Source organism: Thermobia domestica, chromosome 4 (assembly GCF_964235325.1).
Source record: "Thermobia domestica chromosome 4, izTheDome1.hap1.1, whole genome shotgun sequence".
In the NCBI taxonomy this organism is placed as follows: domain Eukaryota; kingdom Metazoa; phylum Arthropoda; class Insecta; order Zygentoma; family Lepismatidae; genus Thermobia; species Thermobia domestica.
In genome coordinates, this window is record NC_137457.1 from 312,685,380 (window position 1) to 312,709,386 (window position 24,007).

At 35.3% G+C, this 24,007-nt stretch overlaps 1 protein-coding gene across 1 annotated transcript in view; it reads right to left on the reverse strand.

Annotated features, from left to right (window-relative positions):
• LOC145683204 (uncharacterized) overlaps window positions 1–24,007 on the reverse strand; it is a 157,492-nt gene that overhangs the window by 28,091 nt on the left and 105,394 nt on the right. Inside the window, exon 3 of the mRNA XM_081754564.1 lies at window positions 15,428–15,495. Within this exon, the coding sequence (XP_081610690.1) occupies window positions 15,428–15,495 (68 nt within the window). The remainder of the gene's footprint in view (window positions 1–15,427; window positions 15,496–24,007) is intronic.

Below are 24,007 nucleotides of genomic sequence, written 5' to 3' on the forward strand. Positions count from 1 at the left end.
TCTCAAAGACTCTTTGTTTTACATTATTCATAGTAAATTGGTGATTCAGAAAGTAATGATTCCAAGCCCACTACTTGGACAATAATACAGCAAAAATTCTGAACTATTTATCATTAATGCACTGATGTTTAAGCTATAGAATGTCACTTGTTTCACCTTTGTATCTCTCCTCGTCCTAGAGTAACGGAGCATTCCATGTCATCCAGTGGTGACGTCCGGTTTAAAAAGTGTGCTGTCACTGAATTACTGACTGCGGAAGGCTCGCTCCCAGGAACATTCATCACCGGCGACGAGTTGTGTATACAAAATTACGATCCAGAAACGAAGCGCCAGTTAATTGAGCACTGCCACACGTCCTCTCCTCCGCCAAAAAGTTCGAAATTGCCCCATCTGCAAGCAAAGCGGTGTTGACACTCTGCCTCATTCTGCCTACAGTCCGGATCTTGCGCCCTGTGATTTTTAGAAGTTCCCCAAACATAAGGATCACCGTAAGGCCGAACGCTACAGTTGTAACACAAAAGTGGAAGCAGCAATTCCGCAATAGTGTCGCCAGCAGCCACCACAATTCTTCCTCGACGGCATAAAAAAACCTTGTATCATGTTGACGCAACTATGTTGCCCGTAATGGGGACTATGTTGAAAAATTATGCCACCATTTATGGCTGACATTACAAGTTTTCCACTGACACCTGTATCGGTGATATCTGTCAAAACACAAATAAAGATATCACCTTGGAGGCATTACTTCTGAATTACCCTCGAATAAGAAATAGAGTATAAATTGATAGAGTTTAGTTGAGTTGATTGTGGGTTTAACGTCCCTTTCAGCAGCGAAGCTATATGAGAAATGGACCTACTGATTAACGTGGACTCCGAAACACATGAGCTCCCGCCGGGAATCTAACCCAGGTCTTCCGCTCCAAAGGCGCGTACGCTAACCGCTTAGTCACAAAGGAGCTCAAATTGATAAAGTGATTTATGAACATAATGAAGAGAATCTGTCAACGTTTAAAGATACAAAAGTCATTACACATAATAAAAATGTCCAAATGTTGCTATATCACATTCTTTTAGAGATTCTCGTGACGTGGAGTGATTCTGATGAGCTTGTAGATGAAATTAAGAAAAAAATTAGATTATAAATGTTGTACATGAATATACAAAACGAAACGAGACAAGCTTTCCGAGAATCGAGACTAATTAGACTAGAAATTTTCATGAATCGAGACGAAACTTATTTCTCGTCTCGTCTCGTCTCGTAAACAACACTAGACGTACGTCGGATAACAATGCAATACTCAATTGTTAGTTTGGTATACTGTATTAATATATATTTACACAGTGTTCGAAGTGGGAAAAAAGCAGAGGCGGTATGTTTTATTATGATTTTGACTTAACATACCGGCTATTTAAATATTGTCTTGATTAAATGAAAAACCACAGACGGTATGTCCTCATTACTGAAAAACCAGAGGCAGTATGGCATACCACCGCATACCGTCTCACTTTGACCACTGTATTTACATATTTTTTTAAAAAGTGATCTCTTTGTTTGATTCTAAAGATTGATATCAACCTTTTCGATGGAATCACTTTATTTTTGAGGAAAAGAGGATTATGTAATACACACGTGTTAACATTCACAATTTCGAACAAAATTTCAAATTTTCACAATATTTCATACCACATTTGAAAACAAAACATAACATTAAAATGATATTATTAAATACATACTTTCTTTTTTAAATAAAATAGCAACTAAAATAAAACAAATCGTAGAAAAATTAAATAAAAAATAATTTATGAAATCATGCTTTCTTTTAAACAAATTAACAACCAAAATAAAACAAATGAGTAGTAGGGACCCCGTTATATGCAGCCGAGTCAGCAAAAATTTTCTCGATTCTGATTGGCTGAGAGAGGTCACGTGACGTTAGGCCCCGCCCACGCGGGAAATTCAAATTTCCAGGTCACGTGGTATGACGTCATGAGTCACCCTGCGGGGAAATCCCTCACTCTCTTTTATGACCAAGATTTTTGAAATTTGTTCCCTTTTACGGCTAAGATGAATGCTTTGGTACCTCGATTCTGATTGGCTGAGAGAGGTCACGTGACGTTAGGCCCCGCCCACGCGGGAAATTCAAATTTTCAGGTCACGTGGTATGACGTCATGAGTCACCCTGCGGGGAAATCCCTCACCCGGGATTTTTGAAATTCGTTTCCCTTTTACGGGTAAGATGAGTGATTTGATACCTCATTCTGATTGGTTGACAGAAGTCACGTGATCTTAGACCCAGGGATATTTGAAATTCGTTCCCTTTTATGGGTAACATGAATGCTTAGGTACCACGAAGCTGATTGGCTGACAGAGGTCACGTGATCTTAGGTTGTGTGATATTTGAAATTTGTTCCCTTTTATGGGTAAGATGAGTGCTTTGGTACCTCGATTCTGATTGGCCGACAGAGGTCACATGATCTTAGACCTGCCACACGGTGAACAGATTACATGGGAATACCCCTCACTCATTTGTTTCCTTTTACAGGTAAGATGAATGTTTTGGTACATCAATTTTGATTGGTTGATAGAAGTCACATGATCTTAGCACCCCCCACAGCCCATGAGTGAAATATAGAGCGATATGTCGGTGATCCTGGATTTTAGAATTTAGTTCCCCTTTTTGGTACCTTAAAGTTCCCGTGGAGGGTTCAACCCCATCCTTAAATAACTCTTTTATGGTATCATGGTATTGTACTGAAGTTTACATTAAATATTATCATTCTCTTTGGCAGATAAGATGATTACCAGCTTTCTTACCTTGATGGAGATCCTGTCCTTGAATTAGTAGCCTATGTCTCACATATGATTGATTGAAAAAATGCAAACGTCAGCGGATCGCATTACTTTTGTTTTACTACGAACGTGTCAGCATGATTCATGGAAAAAAAGCAAACATTGACATTCTCGTATGGAATATGAGGAAAATGAAATGTCGTCACAGTTACGACAAGTAGTGACATGATCCTGGCAGAAGGGAATTGGCATCGGAATTGCGATACTAGATGTTGTAACTATTGAGTAACGTGAATGACGTCATGATCGATTGTTACACATCGTTTTGGTTCGTGATTCATGACAAAAGCAGCGAGCGTTTTGATTGGTTCGTTGTGATGTCATTTTATAAATTTCCTCGTTTCTGATTGGTTGACGGTGACGTCGTTTTCACAGCGACCTAAATAAAAATCTAAATTTCATTTTTCAAATCCTACACCGCTCTCAACTATCGAGTGATAAGGTTTGTTTTTTAAAAGTGTCTTCATTTAAGAAGCTTTACTGCACCGACTTTTTGTTCATTGAATTTGAGGTAAGTTCAGTGAGATTTTATTTTTCACACAAGATTCGAAAATCATTTTTATTTTATATTTGTGGGCGGATCACGAATACACTGTTTTACTTTTAGTACGAAATATTTAGACTATGAAGAATTAGTGGAATGAGAAAGTGGGAGTACGAATCAGGAACCCCCACACATTAGAAGTAAGCACGATAAATGATATGGTTTAGCGTCCCTTTAGCGAGCACCCGTCGGGAATTGAACCATGGCCAGAAAAATGTGTACGATTAGTTTTGAAAAGAATACATTACAAAATTTCAGAAACTATGCCTGAGAATAATATGGTTCGATTCCCTTTGAAAGCATTATTTTATTTTAGCGTCCCCTTCAGCTGGAGTACGAATCAGGACCCCACACATTAGAAGTAAGCACGATAAATGATATGGTTTAGCGTCCCTTTAGCGAGCACCCGTCGGGAATTGAACCATGGCCAGAAAAATGTGTACGCTTAGTTTTGAAAAGAATACATTACAAAATTTCAGAAACTATGCCTGAGAATAATATGGTTCGATTCCCTTTGAAAGCATTATTTTATTTTAGCGTCCCCTTCAGCTTAACGTGATATTCGAGCAACCGCCCGGGATTGAACCAAGGCCAGAGGTGTGTACGTCAATCATTTAACTTAGTTTTGAAAAGAATGTATGATAACGCGTGAGAATATTAAATTTCAGAAAAGGCTTGACAGTGATCCGATGTGTGAAAGCAAACCCCACCGAGGATTGAACCAGGGCCTTCCACATCCGAAGCATGTACGCTAACCGCTTAGTCACAATAATAAAAAAAAAATACGCTATACAGATTTTGTTTCGACAATTACGTATGTGTTACGTTAATGGTTGGTGAATCTCTTCAACTTGCAAACGCATCATTTAAAGGTCGTTGTGAGTAGAAAAAATGCTTACGCGTACTTTGTCACATCTCAGTACTGTTGAAACATTCATTCATTCATGCATTCTTTTTATCACTATAGAATGGTAGGTCAGTTACATGCTGATGTAATGGTCTCGAGTTTGACAGCAATAAAACACTCATTTCAGTAACATAATTATTTTTAAAAAAACTTTGATTTCTAGTACACGTGCTTTCATAATGAGATTCTGAACGTCACCGCCAGGAATCAAACTCAGGACCTTTACATGAATTGCTTAGTTAAGAATTTATCATGAATGTTATGATTTCCTGGACTAAACGGTTAGCATATGCGCCTTTGGCGTGGGAGACCAGGGTTCGATTCCCGGCGGGAGCTCATGTGGTTCGGATTCCACGTTAATCAGTAGGTCCACGTCTCATATAGCCTCGCTGCTGAAAGGGACGCTAAACTAAAAAATCAAAAAATCAACTCAAATTCACGCTGCACAATTCCTTTTTTTCCCATTACATATTTGTTTTACCGTACCTGTTTGTTTGTTTTCATTTTTAACCATGGCCGAATCGGGTTTTACTGTTTGCAATGAAATCACTCGTCATTATAGACGATTTATGTACGTTTATGTATTATGAGGTGTGTACGTCAGTCATTTAGCTTAGTTTTGAAAAGAATGTATGATAACGCGTGAGAATATTAAATTACAGAAAAGGCTTGACATGCCCCCGACGTGGAAAGCAAACCCACCGAGGATTGAACCAGGGCCTTCCACGTCCGAACCATGTACGCTAACCGCTTAGTCACAATAATAAAAAAAAAATACACTATACAGATTTTGTTTTGACAATTACGTATGCGTAACGTTAATGTTCGATGAGTCTCTTCAACTTGCAAACGCATCATTTAAAGGTCGTTGTGAGTGGGAAAAAATGCTTACGCGTGCTTTGTCACATCTCAGCACTGTTAAAACATTCATTCATTTCATGCATTCTTTTTATCACTATAGAATGATAGGTCAGTTAAATGCTGATGTAATGGTCTCGTTTGACAGCAATAAAACACTCATTTCAGTAACATAATTATTTTTAAAAAAACTTTGATTTCTAGTACACGTGCTTTCATAATGAGATTCTGAACGTCACCGACAGGGAATCAAACTTAGGACCTTTACATGAATTACTTAGTTAATTATTTATCATGAATGTTATGATTTCCTGTTTATCAGGTGATTAAGATTTTTTCTTTCTTCTTTTCTTTTGTAGTAAATTCACGCTGCTCAATTCCTTTTTTCCCTTACACATTTATCGCAATTGTACCTGTTTGTTTGTTTTCTCCTTTTATTAACATGGCCGAATCGGGTTTTACTGTTCGCAATGAAATCACTCGTCATTATAGACGATTTAACATTGAGGGCAGAATGCTCGAAGTTCAATTCAACGCACCACCCGTAGGAACCGATATCATACAGTATGTACATAACAGTTTCCAAGCAATGCTGGACCATTTGTTAGCCAATGTCGACGATGAGGCGATGGTTGGTTTATCGGTAATATCACCACGCAATACCAATAAACCATTTTGGGTGAGTTTTCGCCAAGCACGAAACTTGACACTGGAAACGATGTGGGCCTCGTTCGAAAGAGTGTTACAAAGTAACAATGCATTTCTCCTGCACGAACCATTCACGGTTCATTTTCATCGTGTGGATATTCCAAGAGGATACGGATATGGAGATCGTTTAGCACAAGGAATACTTCAAAATGAAGAATTGTTACGTTGCAAACGAGGGATTGTACGCGTAAAAAATCAAGATTCAAGGTGCCTGGCGTACGCCCTTGTTATTGCTATTGGCCTGAAAAAATACAAGAATGTAGATGTAAAACGACATACACAGTATCAACATCAATCGAAATGTATTGTGGACGATGAAGTGGATGCGTTATGTTCAAATGCAGGAGTGAATTTGGATCATGGTGCCAGTGTAAATGAAATTCGACAATTCCAGGCATACCTCAAAGAATATAAAATTACTGTGTATACCAGTTTCTCAGGCCGTGACATCATGTACGAGGGGCCCAATGATGAAAATCGCACTCCCATAAATTTGATTTGTTTGGCTGGCCATTTTGACATCATTCAATCTTTAACTGCTTGTTTTGCAACCAAGTTCTACTGTGAAGCGTGCCATAAAAAGTATGATCAGCGTAACAGACATGTAAAAAATTGTCCTGTAACGTGCTCCAAATGTTTACAGAGACCACTATGCGACAAGAATCAAACGCTAGTGCTGTGCAACGACTGCAATCGGCAATTTTATGGGGAAAAATGTTTTAACAATCATCGTAATATTGTATATCATCATGGGGAACCTGTATGCAAAATGGTGAAGCAATGTACTAGATGTTACAGAGTATATTCTTTTGTACGAAGTGGAGAACGCATTCATGATTGTAATGAGATCTTTTGCAATGTTTGTAAGAAGATTGTTCCAGGATCCCATCAATGTTTTATGCTTCCCGATCGACAATGTTTGAAACCAGGTGTTCCTTCACTCATGCACGCAAAGAAAGCCTTGTTGATATTCTATGATATAGAATCTATGCAGGACATGAATATTGGCGATAATACGTATGTACACATTCCGAATTTATTGGTTGCACAACAAGTATGTTATGCATGTGTTGAAAACAATAATATCGAGCAGTCTTGCAGTACGTGTGGTCAGCGCCAGCATATTTTCCAAGGAGAGGATCCAGTTTATGATTTTCTCCAGTACTTGCGGGAACGTCGTCCCAATATAAATAGGATTTTCTGTGTCGCGCACAACGCTAAGGGATACGATGGACATTTTATCCTAAAGACCATGGTAGAACAATGCCAATGGAGACCTGACGTCATATTAAATGGGACCAAGATACTGAGTTTAACGTTGAATAATCTGACGTTCATTGACTCGTTGAACTTCCTACCTATGGCATTAAGTAAATTGTCAAAAGCGTTCAATTTACCCGCAACCAAAGGCTACTTCCCGCATTTCTTCAACACCAAGGAGAATCAATCGTATATTGGACCACTTCCAGAAACAAAGTATTATGGTGCAGATGAAATGGCCGTCGAAGACAGGAACAAGTTCATGCAGTGGTACAACGATCATCGTAATGACACGTTTGATTTCCAGAAAGAAATTCTCAAGTATTGTATTCAAGATGTCAATGTACTGCGACAAGCATGTGTTTCGTTTATGACGTCATTTGAAACAGAAACCAAAGTGAATCCCTTCTTGGAGACGATCACGATTGCCAGTGCTTCCAATTTAGTATTCCGCCGGAATTTCCTTAAACCCAACACCATTGGAATTCTACCGGCACATGGCTATCGATGGAGAAGTACCCAATCGATCGCTGCAATGCAATGGCTGGCCTACATTGAAAAAGCGAAGGAAAACAAATCTTACATGCGGCCCGACAAAAAGAAGTGTTTATTGCGGGATTCCATGTTGATGGCTACTACCAAGATCCTGAGACGTTAGAGGAGCACGTCTACGAGCATGCTGGCTGCTTTTATCACGGGTGTAAAGTATGTTTTACTACAGGCCGTAATCAGCCCATCTACAGCAATCCAGAAGACACCATGGAATTCCGTTATGAACGAACGCAAAGAAAAAATGCAAGACTGCGTGAATTGGGTTACATTGTACATGAAATGTGGGAGTGCGAATTTAATCAGTTCTTAAAACAAAATCCTGCAATGGCGACGTATCTGAAGAATCACCCGTACATGAACCGCAGACCATTAAATCCAAGAGATAGTTTTTTTGGAGGAAGGACCAATTGCGTGAAATTGTACCACCAAGTCGACGAAAAAGCGGGAGAAGTAATAAAATATTTCGATATTGTCTCGCTTTATCCTTATGTAAATAAGTGTGCTAAATACCCTGTAGGGCATCCACGAATTTATCTACAGGGTGATGAAAATATACCACCAATAAATAAAGTCAATGGTCTGATCAAAATGACGATATTACCAAGTCAACATCTTTATCATGGTCTCCTGCCTTACCGATGTAACAAGAAACTACTCTTTCCACTGTGTGCTGCGTGTGCCGAAGAAATGAACCCAGACCCTACAGCAACGTGTACGCACAACGACCAGGAGCGGTGCCTCACTGGGACATGGGTATCATATGAAATACAGAAAGCAGTAGAATTAGGATATCAACCAGTGGAAATTTTTGAAATTTGGGATTATGACATTGAACAATATGATCCCATCACGAAAACAGGTGGCTTGTTCACGGAATATATCAATACATTTTTAAAATCAAAAATGGAAGCGTCTGGCTGGCCTAGTTCCTGTGTGACCGAAGAAGACAAATCAAAATTCATACAAACCGTCCTGGAGCGTGAAGGTATTGCATTGGATCCGTCCAAAATTGAAAATAATCCTGCACGAAGAAGTTTATCTAAGCTTTGTGGGAACTCTCTATGGGGAAAGCTTTGCCAGCGTACAAACTTTAGCCAGACCACAATTATTGATCGGCCGGAAGAATTTTATGAAAAACTCACTTCCCCCGACATTAAACTCCATCAAATTGTACCCATCAATGATACGATGTTATATGCGTTCTGGGAGTACAATGAACATGTGCCTGTTCAAAACCGAAACACCAATGTCGTGTTAGGTGCATTTACAACATGTCAGGCACGTCTGGAACTGTACAAGTACCTGGAAATGTTGCAGGAACGTGTTTTATATTTCGACACGGATTCTGTGATATTTACAGAAAAGCCCGGGGAGCCAACCATTGAACCTTCTACGTACTTGGGATGCTTATCGAATGAGATGGAGTCTTACGGACCACGAGCATACATCAAGACATTTGTCAGTGGAGGACCAAAAAATTACAGCCTAGAAATATACAATCCGGATACCAACGTCACCAGCTACATATGCAAAATTAGAGGATTTACATTAAATTACAATGCAGGACAACAATTAAATTTCAATACGCTAAAAGAAATGATTACAAATCAATGCCGTGGACAAGTCACCATCACTATCCCCCATAAGATATGCAGGACTAAAGACCATACCATCGTCACACGCAAAGAAGAAAAAATGTACAGTATCCAGTACACAAAACGTCGATTTAAAGAATTCAATTCTTATGATACGGTTCCGTACGGGTACGTTAAAAAACAGAAGATGGAACTGGAAAAAGAAGATGAAGAAGAAAAAACTGTAAATACCCAATAAGGCCGCCATTTCTTTTTTTCCTTTTCTTCTTTCCCTTCCTTAACCACAAAGCAGCAACACCAAGAAGAAAATGAAGTACCCACAAGAGTTCATAAATCACCACCAACACCACCATCAGTGGAAGAAATGTAGTCATCTCGTACCGAAGGAGGAACCTTGACCATAAAGGTGCAACACCAAGAAAAATGCAGTACCCAGAAGAGTTCGTAAACATCCATCAGTGGATGAAATGTACCCGAGGAGGAAGATGAGCCTAAACAGATCCATCATTTACGAGTAAGTTTTATTTCTCTCTTATCAATATTGACTCATTTTTTATTGTTTCAGGAAAAAAAAAAAAGAAATTCTTAAAGTAATCCGTCGTTTCTTCTTTTTCTTTACAGGATACGTCTACAACATTCGAAGATGATGACACGTCCAACATATTCATTAAACTAGATCCTGTATTTATTATGTTAATAAACATGTATGAGAAGAGCACATACTTTTCGTTAAAATACAACAAGTTGAAAAAAAATGTATGTTTTTATTTCTTGAAACCCTGAACACTTATTTTCAAATCATGGTAATCTTGAAAATTTAAGGTGGAAAATATATTCAAGATTTGGTTTACATGATTTTGTTCGAAAAAATAATTAAAGAATTTTTTTAGTGTCCAAAATTTGATTTTTAATTTAGTTCGAAAAAATTTGGATTTGAAAATTTTTAGATGTGGTTTACATCTTTAGTTCGAAACTTGTTTTTAAAAATTGGTTCGAAATTTTTTTAAAATTTTTTGTTCGAAAAATTTTTGATTTGAAAATTTAGTTCGAAAGTTTTTAGTTTAAAATTTTTTGTTCAGAGTTCAGAGTTTTCCGCACTCTGCGGAACCGTTTCGAAAAGAATCGGAGCAGTTTAGGTAAGAAAAATCTGGCAACACTGTTTCCATTAATGAAGCGCTTACTGAGCGTTTAAAAAATCGCTTAAACTCACAACAATGTGTTATAAGAAATCTACAAGCGACACCCCTCTTTCACCATTGTTACTTCCAGAGACATAGGCTACTAATTCAAGGACAGGATCTCCATCAAGGTAAGAAAGCTGGTAATCATCTTATCTGCCAAAGAGAATGATAATATTTAATGTAAACTTCAGTACAATATCATGATACCATAAAAGGGTTATTTAAGGATGGGGTTGAACCCTCCACGGGAACTTTAAGGTACCAAAAAGGGGAACTAAATTCTAAAATCCAGGATCACCGACATATCGCTCTATATTTCACTCATGGGCTGTGGGGGGTGCTAAGATCATGTGACTTCTATCAACCAATCAAAATTGATGTACCAAAACATTCATCTTACCTGTAAAAGGAAACAAATGAGTGAGGGGTATTCCCATGTAATCTGTTCACCGTGTGGCAGGTCTAAGATCATGTGACCTCTGTCGGCCAATCAGAATCGAGGTACCAAAGCACTCATCTTACCCATAAAAGGGAACAAATTTCAAATATCACACAACCTAAGATCACGTGACCTCTGTCAGCCAATCAGCTTCGTGGTACCTAAGCATTCATGTTACCCATAAAAGGGAACGAATTTCAAATATCCCTGGGTCTAAGATCACGTGACTTCTGTCAACCAATCAGAATGAGGTATCAAATCACTCATCTTACCCGTGTAAAAGGGAAACGAATTTCAAAAATCCCGGGTGAGGGATTTCCCCGCAGGGTGACTCATGACGTCATACCACGTGACCTGAAAATTTGAATTTCCCGCGTGGGCGGGGCCTAACGTCACGTGACCTCTCTCAGCCAATCAGAATCGAGGTACCAAAGCATTCATCTTAGCCGTAAAAGGGAACAAATTTCAAAAATCTTGGTCATAAAAGAGAGTGAGGGATTTCCCCGCAGGGTGGCTCATGACGTCATACCACGTGACCTGGAAATTTGAATTTCCCGCGTGGGCGGGGCCTAACGTCACGTGACCTCTCTCAGCCAATCAGAATCGAGAAAATTTTTGCTGACTCGGCTGCATATAACGGGGTCCCTACTACTAAATGAAACGAAGAATTAAATAATTCTGTTTTCAAGAAAATTACTTTTTTTAAAAAAAAAAAAATCTATTTTTACATTATGGAAGAAAACACGGGAAGCACACTCATATAATTACTTGATTTATATGAGAATTGAAGAATTTGTGCTTTTCATGATTTTTTTAAGTCATGCATTAATCTTGATGAAAACAGAATTACGGTAGTTTTTTACTTTTTATAGTATATTTTTATTTGTTGATTTTTATGATGAAAGTATATTTTAAAAATAGTAATTTTAAAAATGTTAAAATTTTTAAAATTTAAATTTAAAAAAATGTTTTGACATATATCCGTATTGGGGCAAAGTATTCTTATATTTTTAAAGTAACATAAATTAAAATGCCTCTAATTTTATGTCGTAATTTATCTGTGTATATACAAAAATAAAAGTGACTACATTTCTGGCTTAATAACTTTTCATCCACCCTACCGATCTCGATCAACTTTTCAACATAGATGAGGTTCGGGCCTAGGATGGTTTTTATCATTTCACTTTGACGGTGCAACTTAGGGGAAGGGGTATATATATAAATAATCGAAAACGACCGATATCAGTGTCGAATCCATAGTTTTCGGGGTCGCTAAGATGAACAGCGACACTTCCAGTGCCGTTTAACCCTTATCCGGGCAAGACATTTTTGTAACGTAAACGGGCAACCGGGGACTGTGAGGCCCAGTATATATTTTAAGTGCAGAATACACAAAATCAATGCTTATTGTCACTTACTGTTCAGACTAGTCTAGAATGTACCAGTATATATTTTTGTCAAGTAGCGAAACTTCGTGTCACGCTTTTGTAAGCCAAGCAGAATAGCAAATCCGGTCCAGACATTTTTGTAACGTAAACGGGCAACCGGGGCCTGTCAGGCCCAGTATATATTTTAAGTGCAGAACACTCAAAATTCAATGTCTGTTGCCGCATACTGTTCCGACTAAAGGTTACAATAGTCACGTGTTCAATATATAATTATGTGACAATTTGATCTAATATTTGACAGGAATTTCACTAAAGTTATAGGGGCCTCCTAGGCCCCGGTTGCCCGGTTACGTCAGGAAAAAATTTTCAAATTAAAAAAAAAAAAAACATTAGCTTTACCAACTCGATATGTTCATGATTTTAACTTCGACGAAAGATAGAATAATTCAGTATTTTATGTCTTCGAAATATGTATGGTTATTGAGAAATTTTTGAAAAATGAAGCTACTGGGCCTGGGAGGCCCCGGTTGCCCGGATAAGGGTTAAAACCGAATTCAGCCCCGCAACTTGGGGAATATATATATATATATATATATATATATATATATATATATATATATATATATATATATATATATATATATATATATATATATATATATATATATATATATATATATATATATAAATGATCGAAAATGACCGATATGAGGGACCACTTCGGCAACAGTAAAAGTAATTGATTAACAGAACATATTACAAATTTTTCTTATTTTAACCGAGCGAAGCAGGTAAATGACGCTAGTTATTAATAATTGAAAGCTATCAAAATATTCTATAATAATACATCTACGTAGAGCAGATTTCCTCAATATATTTCATATCACGGACCCCCTTTTATTACAACTTGTTCAGTGGCTCCCATAAGAAATTTGTGGCTTCTGACAAGCTCTGATTGTTGCTGCTTTTCGCTTATACACACAGAGCCTGAAACGACTCAAAACGACACAAAAATGCACGTCTTCAAATTTGGACATACTTTAATGTGTACAAATGAATTGCCTTCTAATGGTGGACATAAGGAAATATGTCGATTTTTTTGACATTACGGATATGTCCGCCATGAACATAAAAAATGTAAGCAACTATAGCATGTCAAAATGATCTACTGCCTTGTTTTCATTAGTTTTGACGGATTAGGATGTTATGTTTTGATCACTGGGGCAGTGTTTGAGATGATATAATTGCACGTCAAAAATTTATACACATGCGCGAAAACGTGAGGCGGTTGTCGTTTGTCTCTTGTTATCAGTGTTACCAATGTAGCACTTTGTCGCTTTATCTAGAAATTTTTAAGGATATTTTTGTCAAAAACAATTGGTTCATTTATCATTGTTAAAATACAAATTTAGTACGTTTTAAATGTTGTCTAGTAACTAAACTAGCATTATTTCCACTAAAATTAATATTTCTAGCGTCTTCTTGCAGTGTGTTTAGTGACAGTATTATTCACGTTGTTGGCAGTGTGTTTAGTATCATCACGAACATGTGTGTGTAACCTATTACGGACAGGTTTGATATATATATTTTGTATGCCATACCTTGTCCTTCAGGCTCTGTGTGTAGGCCTGCTAAGATTTTTATTTTGAATTACATTGTTTTTAATTTACAGATTTTGTTGTACATGTATTATTCTGATATTTGAATGTGCCGGTTTTTCCACCTGTTTAATCTGCTTGTTGATTAATGAATCTTGAATATTACCGTAAATTGAATCTTTATTTTGGCTTAGAGGATTCTTCAATATTAAGTTAGAGCTAAATATAACGTTTTGGCAGTTTCAAAATTATACTTCAGATTACTTATACTGGCAGAAGAAGTTGAAATTTTAAGAGAATGAAAAGGCAACTAACATGATTTGTGGCTAGTTTTGTTTTAGTCCCTCTTTCCATGGAGTAAAATCTACTGTATATCCGAGTAGTGCACAATGTTTCACTACGTACAATATTTAAATTATTAATATCTTGGCAGATGAAAAAATTCTTGACGAGCAAAAATGTAAGCTTGTTTCCCAATTCAATGACTTCAAAATTATAGTATTGATTTTTTTAAAAATCTTCAAACCAGTTGTGTTCAACAGAAAGTTACTGTTGCATACAAAATCACATCAAATTAATGTCAATTGAAGAAGCACAGTTTAATGAATACTTTTATTTAAAATGATTCTTTTTGCTGGTGTTTTCAAAATTAATTACCATAAATATTTAGATCTAATTATCTTCCAATTTTTTATTTTGGTACAGATGCATGCTCAGTGACCCGCAAAACATAATTAAATTGTGTTTTGATAATATTTCTGTTTAATTTCAAGTAATGACATATGGATTATAGAATAATACGTAGTTTCTATTTATGTATGGACCAATATTAGAGTAAGTTAGTGATATAAGTTGCAAAATGTGTAGAAAGCATGCAAGGCTGTTATTGTAATTTAGATTTGATATGTATCTTGACATTGCATGTATAAAAAAAACAACGATTTAATATTTCATAAACTATGCATGTAAACAACTAAACACATGCATTTGTAAGAAAATATGAAATTCATTTTATTTAAAATTTGAGAATTTCATACCAATTGAAAATCGATTACAGCGACGACTACTGAGAAAATTGTGAATTAATTCAGATCAGCTGTTACGAGAAGGTCATTACAGATTGTTTTCCTCTTTGCTTTTTAAAATGTTCATATGCAATACAATTTGTCCTATAACTATTCTACCAGCCCTTGTTTTTATATTGTCAAACTAAACACAAAAACACACTGAGCAAGGCTATGTGATAATATATAAAACAAAAGACAATCACATAACAATTTCAACATAATAGCTGTGTCTTTATCAGACTTCCACTCATTCTTGCTATGCAAAACGTGTATTTTTTTGTTGTAATGAATTTTAGCTTAGAAATACAATTATAAGGAAACTTTTCTTCACTACTGTATATGGAATTGTAGTTGTTTATTCCACTTCAAATATTATTAATAAAATACATTATTTTTTAAAATATAGCTTAACTTTATATTTTTTTAAAAGAAATATAAATTTCTTACAATTAAATGAATTGATTTTTCCTTAAACTAACCTGCTTCAGTTCGTTGATATCCGGTATGTTTTTCACACTCACTGAAAATCGCACCGGGATTGCACTTCCTGGAAAAGAATACAAGATATTATAACTATAATTAATGTATTAAAACATTTTTCAAAAAAATGTAATTAACTTTATAATACCAATTTCCAACATTGATCTCTGGTGGATAAGCAAGATGACTGGTGAAGTTACTTAACACAATGTTTTAGGACATGATTTATTGTGTAATGTCAAATGTTTTCGCCCCATTACACGAAAACTACTAGTGCCCTTCAATTAATGGTTTCCTCAAATTAGCCCCACCTATCGACTATTTTCAAAGTTAAAATTTAGATAAATCATTTTCTTAAATCCGAAAAAAAGTAAATATACCTCATTTCATTAAGAGAATTGCACCAGTTTTAAAGATACCAAACAAAGAATCAGAAACTGAAAATTTTAGAACATTGGATTACTTCTTTTAAATTAAATATTTAAAAGAACATTCTTTCTGTTAAGAAAACATTTTAACAAACAAACTAAAACTAATCGTTTATAAATTCTTCAATCCTCATGTAAGAGCGCTCCAACTGTTTTTCTTTGGCATACGTAAATAATAAAAGACAATTGTATTTATGCATGACTAAAATGAAAAACATGGGGAGCGCCCTCATAAAATCAATTTACAAATTCTTAATTTCTCATGTAAATCAAGTAATTGTATATGAGAGCGCTCTCCATGTTTTTCTTTTTAGTCATGCATAAATATTCTTCTAGAAAATCTACTTATGCATGACCAAAACCAAAAGCATGGAGAGCGTTCTCATATATAATCAATTTATAAATTCTTCAATTCTCATGTAAGTTAAGTAATTGTATATGAGAGTGCTCCCCATGTTTTTCTTTTTAGTCATGCATAAATATTCTTCTAGAAAATCTACTTATGCATGACCAAAACCAAAAGCATGGAGAGCGTTCTCATATATAATCAATTTATAAATTCTTCAATTCTCATGTAAGTTAAGTAATTGTATATGAGAGCGCTCCCCATGTTTTTCTTTTTAGTCATGCATAAATATTCTTCTAGAAAATCTACTTATGCATGACCAAAACCAAAAGCATGGAGAGCGTTCTCATATATAATCAATTTATAAATTCTTCAATTGTCATGTAAATCAAGTAATTGTATATGAGAGCGCTCCCCATGTTTTTCTTTTTAGTCATGCATAAATATTCTTCTAGAAAATCTACTTATGCATGACCAAAACCAAAAGCATGGAGAGCGTTCTCATATATAATCAATTTATAAATTCTTCAATTCTCATGTAAGTTAAGTAATTGTATATGAGAGCGCTCCCCATGTTTTTCTTTTTAGTCATGCATAAATATTCTTCTAGAAAATCTACTTATGCATGACCAAAACCAAAAGCATGGAGAGCGTTCTCATATATAATCAATTTATAAATTCTTCAATTGTCATGTAAATCAAGTAATTGTATATGAGAGCGCTCCCCATGTTTTTCTTTTTAGTCATGCATAAATATTCTTCTAGAAAATCTACTTAAGCATGACAAAAACCAAAAGCATGGGGAGCGCTCTCATATACAATCAATTTATAAATTCTTCAATTCTCATGTAAATAAATTAATAGTATATGAGAGCGCTCCCCATGCTCTTATTTTAGTCATGCATAAATATTCTTCTAGAAAATCTACTTATGCGTGACAAAAACCAAAAGCATGTGGAGCGCTCTCATATACAATCAATTTATAAATTTTTCAATTCTCTTGTAAATCAAGTAATTGTATATGAGAGCGCTCCCCATGCTTTTCTTTTTAGTCGTGCATAAATATTCTTCTACAAAATCTACTTATGCATGACAAAAACCAAAAGCATGGGGAGCGCTCTCATATACAATCAATTTGTAAATTCTTCAATTCTCATGTAAATCAAGTAATTGTATATGAGAGCGCTCCCCATGCTTTTATTTTAGTCATGCATAAATATTCTTCTAGAAAATCTACTTATGCGTGACAAAAACCAAAAGCATGGGGAACGTTCTCATATACAATCAATTTATAAATTCTTCAATTCTCATGTAAATCAAGTAATTGTATATGAGAGCGCTCCCCATGCTTTTCTTTTTAGGTACAATTATTTTCTTTAAATTTGGTATGATTTGTTTAATTTTGGAAGTTACTTTGTTTTACTAACAAGTTAAAGGTAGTTTGTTAGTTAGTAGGTAAGCTGAGGTAGTAAAAGAAAGCATACTTGTTTTAAAAAAATATTTTTATGTGCTACGAAATATTGTAAAATCTGAAATTTTGTTCGAAGTTGTGATGACAACCAACTTTATGCAAGAGTTAGGCTGGTATCAATCTTTAAAATCCAACAAGAGATCTAACTTTAAAAAGCATATAAATATATAGAAACATATGAAAGTTGCAATGGGATATTGTATTGTCAGCCAACTTATGTAACTGTGAAAAATTTCCTCATTATATGGCGTTGGTAAGTGAGTTAAACTATGGTTGCGAGATTTGAGGACATGGTTGAACCATTGTAAGTTAAAGGAAAGAATGTAAAATATGATTGAACCATTGCAAATTAAAGGAAAGGATTAAAATATGGTTGAACCATTGTAAGTTAATGGAAAGAATGTAAAACATGCTTGTACCATTGAACCATTGGTTGAGCACTTTTGTAGCCAACCATCTCAGTTAATGATAATTCAATGGATACTTCCCTGATCAATTATCTCCATGAACACTTTCGTGCTCAATTATCTCAGGTGATGATAATTCAAAGGACGCTTTGGCAGTCAATTGTCTAAGGTAATGATAATTCAATGAACACTTTGGTCAGATACGTTAGGTAAGAATAATTCAATGAACACTTGATGACCATTATTTAGTTATGATAATTCTATCGATACTTTGGTGGTGATTTACCTCAGGCGATGATAATTCTTTCAACACTTTGGTAGTCAATTGTCTCAGGTGAAGACAATTTTATGGACACTTTAGCAGTCAATTGTCTGAGATGATGAAATTCATAGTAGTAGTGGCCCGCGTATGCGCGAATGACTCATCCTCACTCTCTTTCATGACCAGGGTGAAAGGTCAATGACCTGGCCCGGGGTCAATGACCTAGGGGTACCTAGGACCACCCCCTCTAAATTTTGGCAGGGGTACCTTGGCCCACCCCCTAAATTTTGGCAGGGGTACATAGGACCACCCCCCTTAAATTTTGGAAATTGCCAAATCTAAAAATTTGGTATGGTAGCCTAGGACCATAGTATGTACCTCTATCAGTATTGGGGGTCTATGTCGTTCCCTTTTATGGGTAAAAAATTGCCAAAAATTCAAATTTCGGGGGTTTTTGACCTAATTTATCCCCTTGGATGAGGTATTATTATCCTATATAGTTATATGGGCGTATACAGGGGTCCATTACCTTTCATAACATATGGGTATATTAATGCACCCCTTGAAAAATTTGGGAGGGGTACGTTGGCCCACCCCTTAAATTTTGGAAATTGCCCAATTTAAACATTGGGTATTATAGTACAGGACCCTAATATGTATCATGATAAATTTGGGTGGTCCACCTCATTCCCTTCTAGGGGTACAAAATTGCCAAAATATAAACGTAAGCAATACGTTGTACCACGTGTTTGGTCTTTTGGCCCAATTTGTCCTCTTGGATGAGGTCCTATTACCTTATATGGTTATATGGTCATGTATAGGGGTCCATTACCTATCATAAGACATGGGTATATTAATGCACCCCTTGAAAAATTTGGGAGGGGTACTTTGGCCCACCCCTTAAATTTTGGAAATTGACCAATTTCAACATTGGGTATTATAGTATAGGACCCTAATATGCATTATGATAAATTTGGGTGGTCCACCTCATTCCCTTCTAGGGGTACAAAATTGCCAAAATATAAACGTAAGCAATACGTTATATCACGTGTTTGGTTTTCGGCCTAATTTATGTGCTTGGATGAGGTCCTATTACCTTATATAGTTATATGATCATGTATAGGGGTTTATTACCTATCATAAGACATAGGTACATTTGTGCACCCCGGGAGGGGTACAATGGTCCACCCCTTAAATTTTGGAAATTGACCAATTTAAACATTTGGTATTATAGTACAAGACCCTAATATGTATTATGATAAATTTGGGTGGTCCACCTCGTTCCCTTCTAGGGGTACAAAATTGCCAAAAATATAAACGTAAGCAATACGTTATACCACGTGTTTGGTTTTTGGTCGATTTTATTCCCTTTGATGGGGTGTTATTACCTTATATGTTTACATGAGCGTATACAGGAGTCTATTACCTTTCATAAGACATGGGTATATTGATGCACCCCTTTAAATTTTGGGAGGGGTACCTTGGCCCAACCCTTTAATTTTGGAAATTGCTTAATTTCAACATGTGGTGTCATAGTACTGGATACTAATATGTATCATGATAAATTTGGGTGGTCCACCTCGTTCCCTTTTAGGGGTACCAAATTGCCAAAATATAAACGTAAGCAATACGTTATACCACGTGTTTGATTTTTGACCTAATTTATCTCCTTGATGAGGTCCTATTACATCATATAGTTATATGGTCATATAGGGGTCCATTCCCTATCATAAGACATAGGTACATTGATGCACCCCGGGAGGGGTACAATGGCCCACCCCTTTAATTTGGAAATTGCTCAATTAAACATTTGGTATTACAGTATAAGACCCTAATATGGATCACTATAAATTTGGGTGGTCCACCTCGTTCCCTTTTAGGGGTACAAAATTGAAAAAATATAAACGTAAGCATTACGTTGTACCACGTGTTTGGTTTTTGACCTAATTTATTCCTTTGGATGAGGTCCTATTACCTTATATGGTTATATGGTCATGTATATGGGTCCTCGCTATCATAGTACATGACCTCAATATGTATCATGATAAATTTGGGTGGTCCATCTTGTTCCCTTTCATGGGTAAAAATTGCTAAAATATAAACATAAGCAATATGTTGTACCATGTGTTTGGTTTTTGGCCCAATTTCTTCCCTTTGATGAGGTTTTATTACCTTATATGGTTATATGGTCATGTATATAGGTTCATTTCCTATCATAAGATATGGGTACATTGATGCATCCTTTAAAAATTTTGGGAGGGGTATCTTGGCTCATCCACTCGGTTTTAGAAATTGTTTAATATAAGCATTTGGTATCATAGTACAGGTCTCCAATATGTACCACTATAAATTTGGATGGTCCACATCGTTCCCTTTTCATAGGTAAAGAACTACCAAAAATCAAATTTCGGAGGTTATTGACCCCTATTTAGCATGTTATATGGTTTATTACCTTTATATGTTTATGTTCCCTTTTAAATTTGGGAATTATCAAATAACAAAATTCGGTAAACGCTTTTTAAGACCCCATTGTAGATGTTGATGTTCCTCTTATGGCCAAATATTCAAAATGTAAATATTATTGACCGGCTTTATTATTGAATAAGTACAGGATTTATTACTTTTTTCATAAGACACAGGTGTATTTGTGTACCAATCTTAAATTTTGGAAGGGGTACATTTCTTATTGTCGTATCAATAATTGGTAATTGTTCATTGGGTAAATCATTACGATCACGTGATCGGTTATTGACCTATGATGGGATTAGGAGTCCAGGACATTGGTACATTGAAACTTTGTAGGATAATTTGAGAATGCGTCATTGGTTTTGATTATTCCCGCCAAATATAAACGTAAGCAAGACGTTGTACCACGTGATTGTCCTTGATGAGGTAGTGTACAGGGATTCATTTCCTTTGTTGTGGTACTTCTTAAGTTTGAGTACACACACACTTCTAGAAAACAGTTGGTTCTACTCAGGTAAACAATTGACGGACATTATTGACCTTATTGAACATATAATGATATGATTAACTCTAAGACTTAGGTATATCAAGAGAAGTATTCTTTAAATTTGGGAATGGTGATAAACAGAATTTTAACATGAGGTGCGAAATTTGAAACAATACATTGAACTTTAGTCACAGCTCATAGTTTAAGATCATTGGTGGTGATTGATTTGAAATCTGATAGCTAACCTTATTGAATCTTATGACTCATAGACGAAAGGCAATACATGCTACAACAGTTTAAAATTTAATCATAAGGTGATGTAATCTGACACTAGCAAAGTTATTGTGTATGCAATTTGATTGGATGATCACTATCTTTCCTGCAATCTGATTGGTTGATCACTATCTTTCGTGCAATCTGATTGGTTGATGATTTTCAAATCTTTGCTGTATTCAGTTTTAAGTTTAACATTTAAAAATCTTGGTTTCGTTCAACATTTTGCACTCACTGATAAATATGATCAAAACCGTTTATTTGTTAATCGAATAGTTAAAAACCGGTTAAAGTTTGACGGTTAACCGTGAAACGTAAAATTTTTTGCTTGAAACTTTTTGTTTAAAAATTCTTGCTTTCAAATTTTTGTTTGATTTTTTTGTTTCAAAATTTTGTTTGACATTTTTCGTTTCCAAATTTTTTGTTTCAAAATTTTTTGTTTAAAAATTTTTCGTTTGAAATTTTTTGTTTGAAAATTTTTGTTCGAAAATTTTGTGAAATTTTTTGTTTCAAAATTTTGTTTGAAATTTTTTTTCGCTTCAAAATTTTGTTTGAATTTTTTTCGTTTGAATTTTTTTCGTTTCAAAATTTTGCTTCAAAGATTTTTTGTTCTAAATTTTTGTTTCAAAGTTTGGTTTGACATTTTTAAAAGTTTGTGCACTCATTAGTAAAGAACCTGAACTGTTTAGAACAAAAACCTTTGACAACATTGTGGTGCAATAGTACACGTCAGAACCTGGGGTTGTACTTGAAATGAAAAAACACAATTCATTAAAATGGATCATTTTATTACACTCCACATACATCCATACCAGATATATGATCTGGATATTGTCGATACAATGTATTTTGAACTTCTTGCACTAGTTTGTCTTTAGCATATAATTTTAATTCCAATTGAAGTCTTTTAAGGTCTATTGCGATATCAATTGGTGGAAACTCAATGTCCATTTGATCACAAATAAACTGTTTATCAATACAATTATGCACCCACGAACGATGTTGACAACCATCACAATATCTAGATACATGTTGTACAATATGCATAACACATTTTTCAAAATAGTACTTTTTCAGGAATATACTAGTTTTGTTGCACACTTCCACTGCATGTTTCACACACTGGAATACGCTGATGAATTTGTTCCATTCTGTTTGTGTTAGATACACCATGTTGCGAGGGACATGAAATGTACTCTTTTTACGTAACAGCACCATCTTCTCTTCGAGGACTGTACGCAGCACCACTTCATGATTTGAGCCTAATGATTTGACTATGGTCACATTTAGCTCATCATGAAAATAATCGTTCATTTGGTCGATTCGTGAACATAATATTTGCCATTCTTCACAGGTCAGTTGTACACCAAATTGTTCTGCTTTGCCCAATCGAATCACAGGTTCAAATGTTCTAGCACTGATACCAATCATCACATGTTTTGTTTGAAATATATTTATTGGATAATAGCTTGCGAAGATGAACTCTTTATCGTTAGAAGTACACATCTTTCCTCCTCAAAAGCACTTGCTCAAATGATTTCGTGGGATGACACTGTATTTGCTGGTTTATAGTTATTGCTGACGTCATTGGAAAGGAATGTGCTGACGTTTGAATTTATGATTTCATCACAGTTGCTGACGTCATGCCGACCAACCAAATTCATACAACTACAGCTGACGTCATTGGAAAGAAATGTGCTGATTCATGATTTCATCACAATTGCTGTGTACTAAATTCAAGTTGATGACTTCGACCCAAGAATCCTTTGTAACATAAAGATACAGATCCAGTATTTAAGAAACGCAGTAGTTCTTCTTGTTTTGATGCTTCCATGGGTAAATATCTTGTTGGTAAAATTATATTCTTATCATTTTCAAGCTTCACTACGATTCTTAATCCAAACTTTGTAGGGATCATTTGGCTAGCTAAGATTCTATAAGGTACATTCTGTTGTAAATCAGTAATCTTGGTAAATGATTTCATCACATCACGTGTGTTTAGAAACTGCAGACAAGTAGCCATGATGATGTTATCATGAATACTAACTCGAACGATACTTATATATGATGCAAAACTGATGACGTTGCATTATCATGTTCTGACATGTACTATTGCACCACATGTTGCCAGAGGTTTTTGCTCTAAACAGTTCCGGTTCTTTACTAATGAGTGCACAAACTTTTAAAAATGTCAAACCAAACTTTGAAACAAAAATTTAGAACAAAAAATCTTTGAAACAAAATTTTGAAACGAAAAAAATTCAAACGAAAAAAATTCAAACAAAATTTTGAAGCGAAAAAAAATTTCAAACAAAATTTTGAAACAAAAAATTTCACAAAATTTTCGAACAAAAATTTTCAAACAAAAAATTTCAAACGAAAAATTTTTAAACAAAAAATTTTGAAACAAAAAATTTGGAAACGAAAAATGTCAAACAA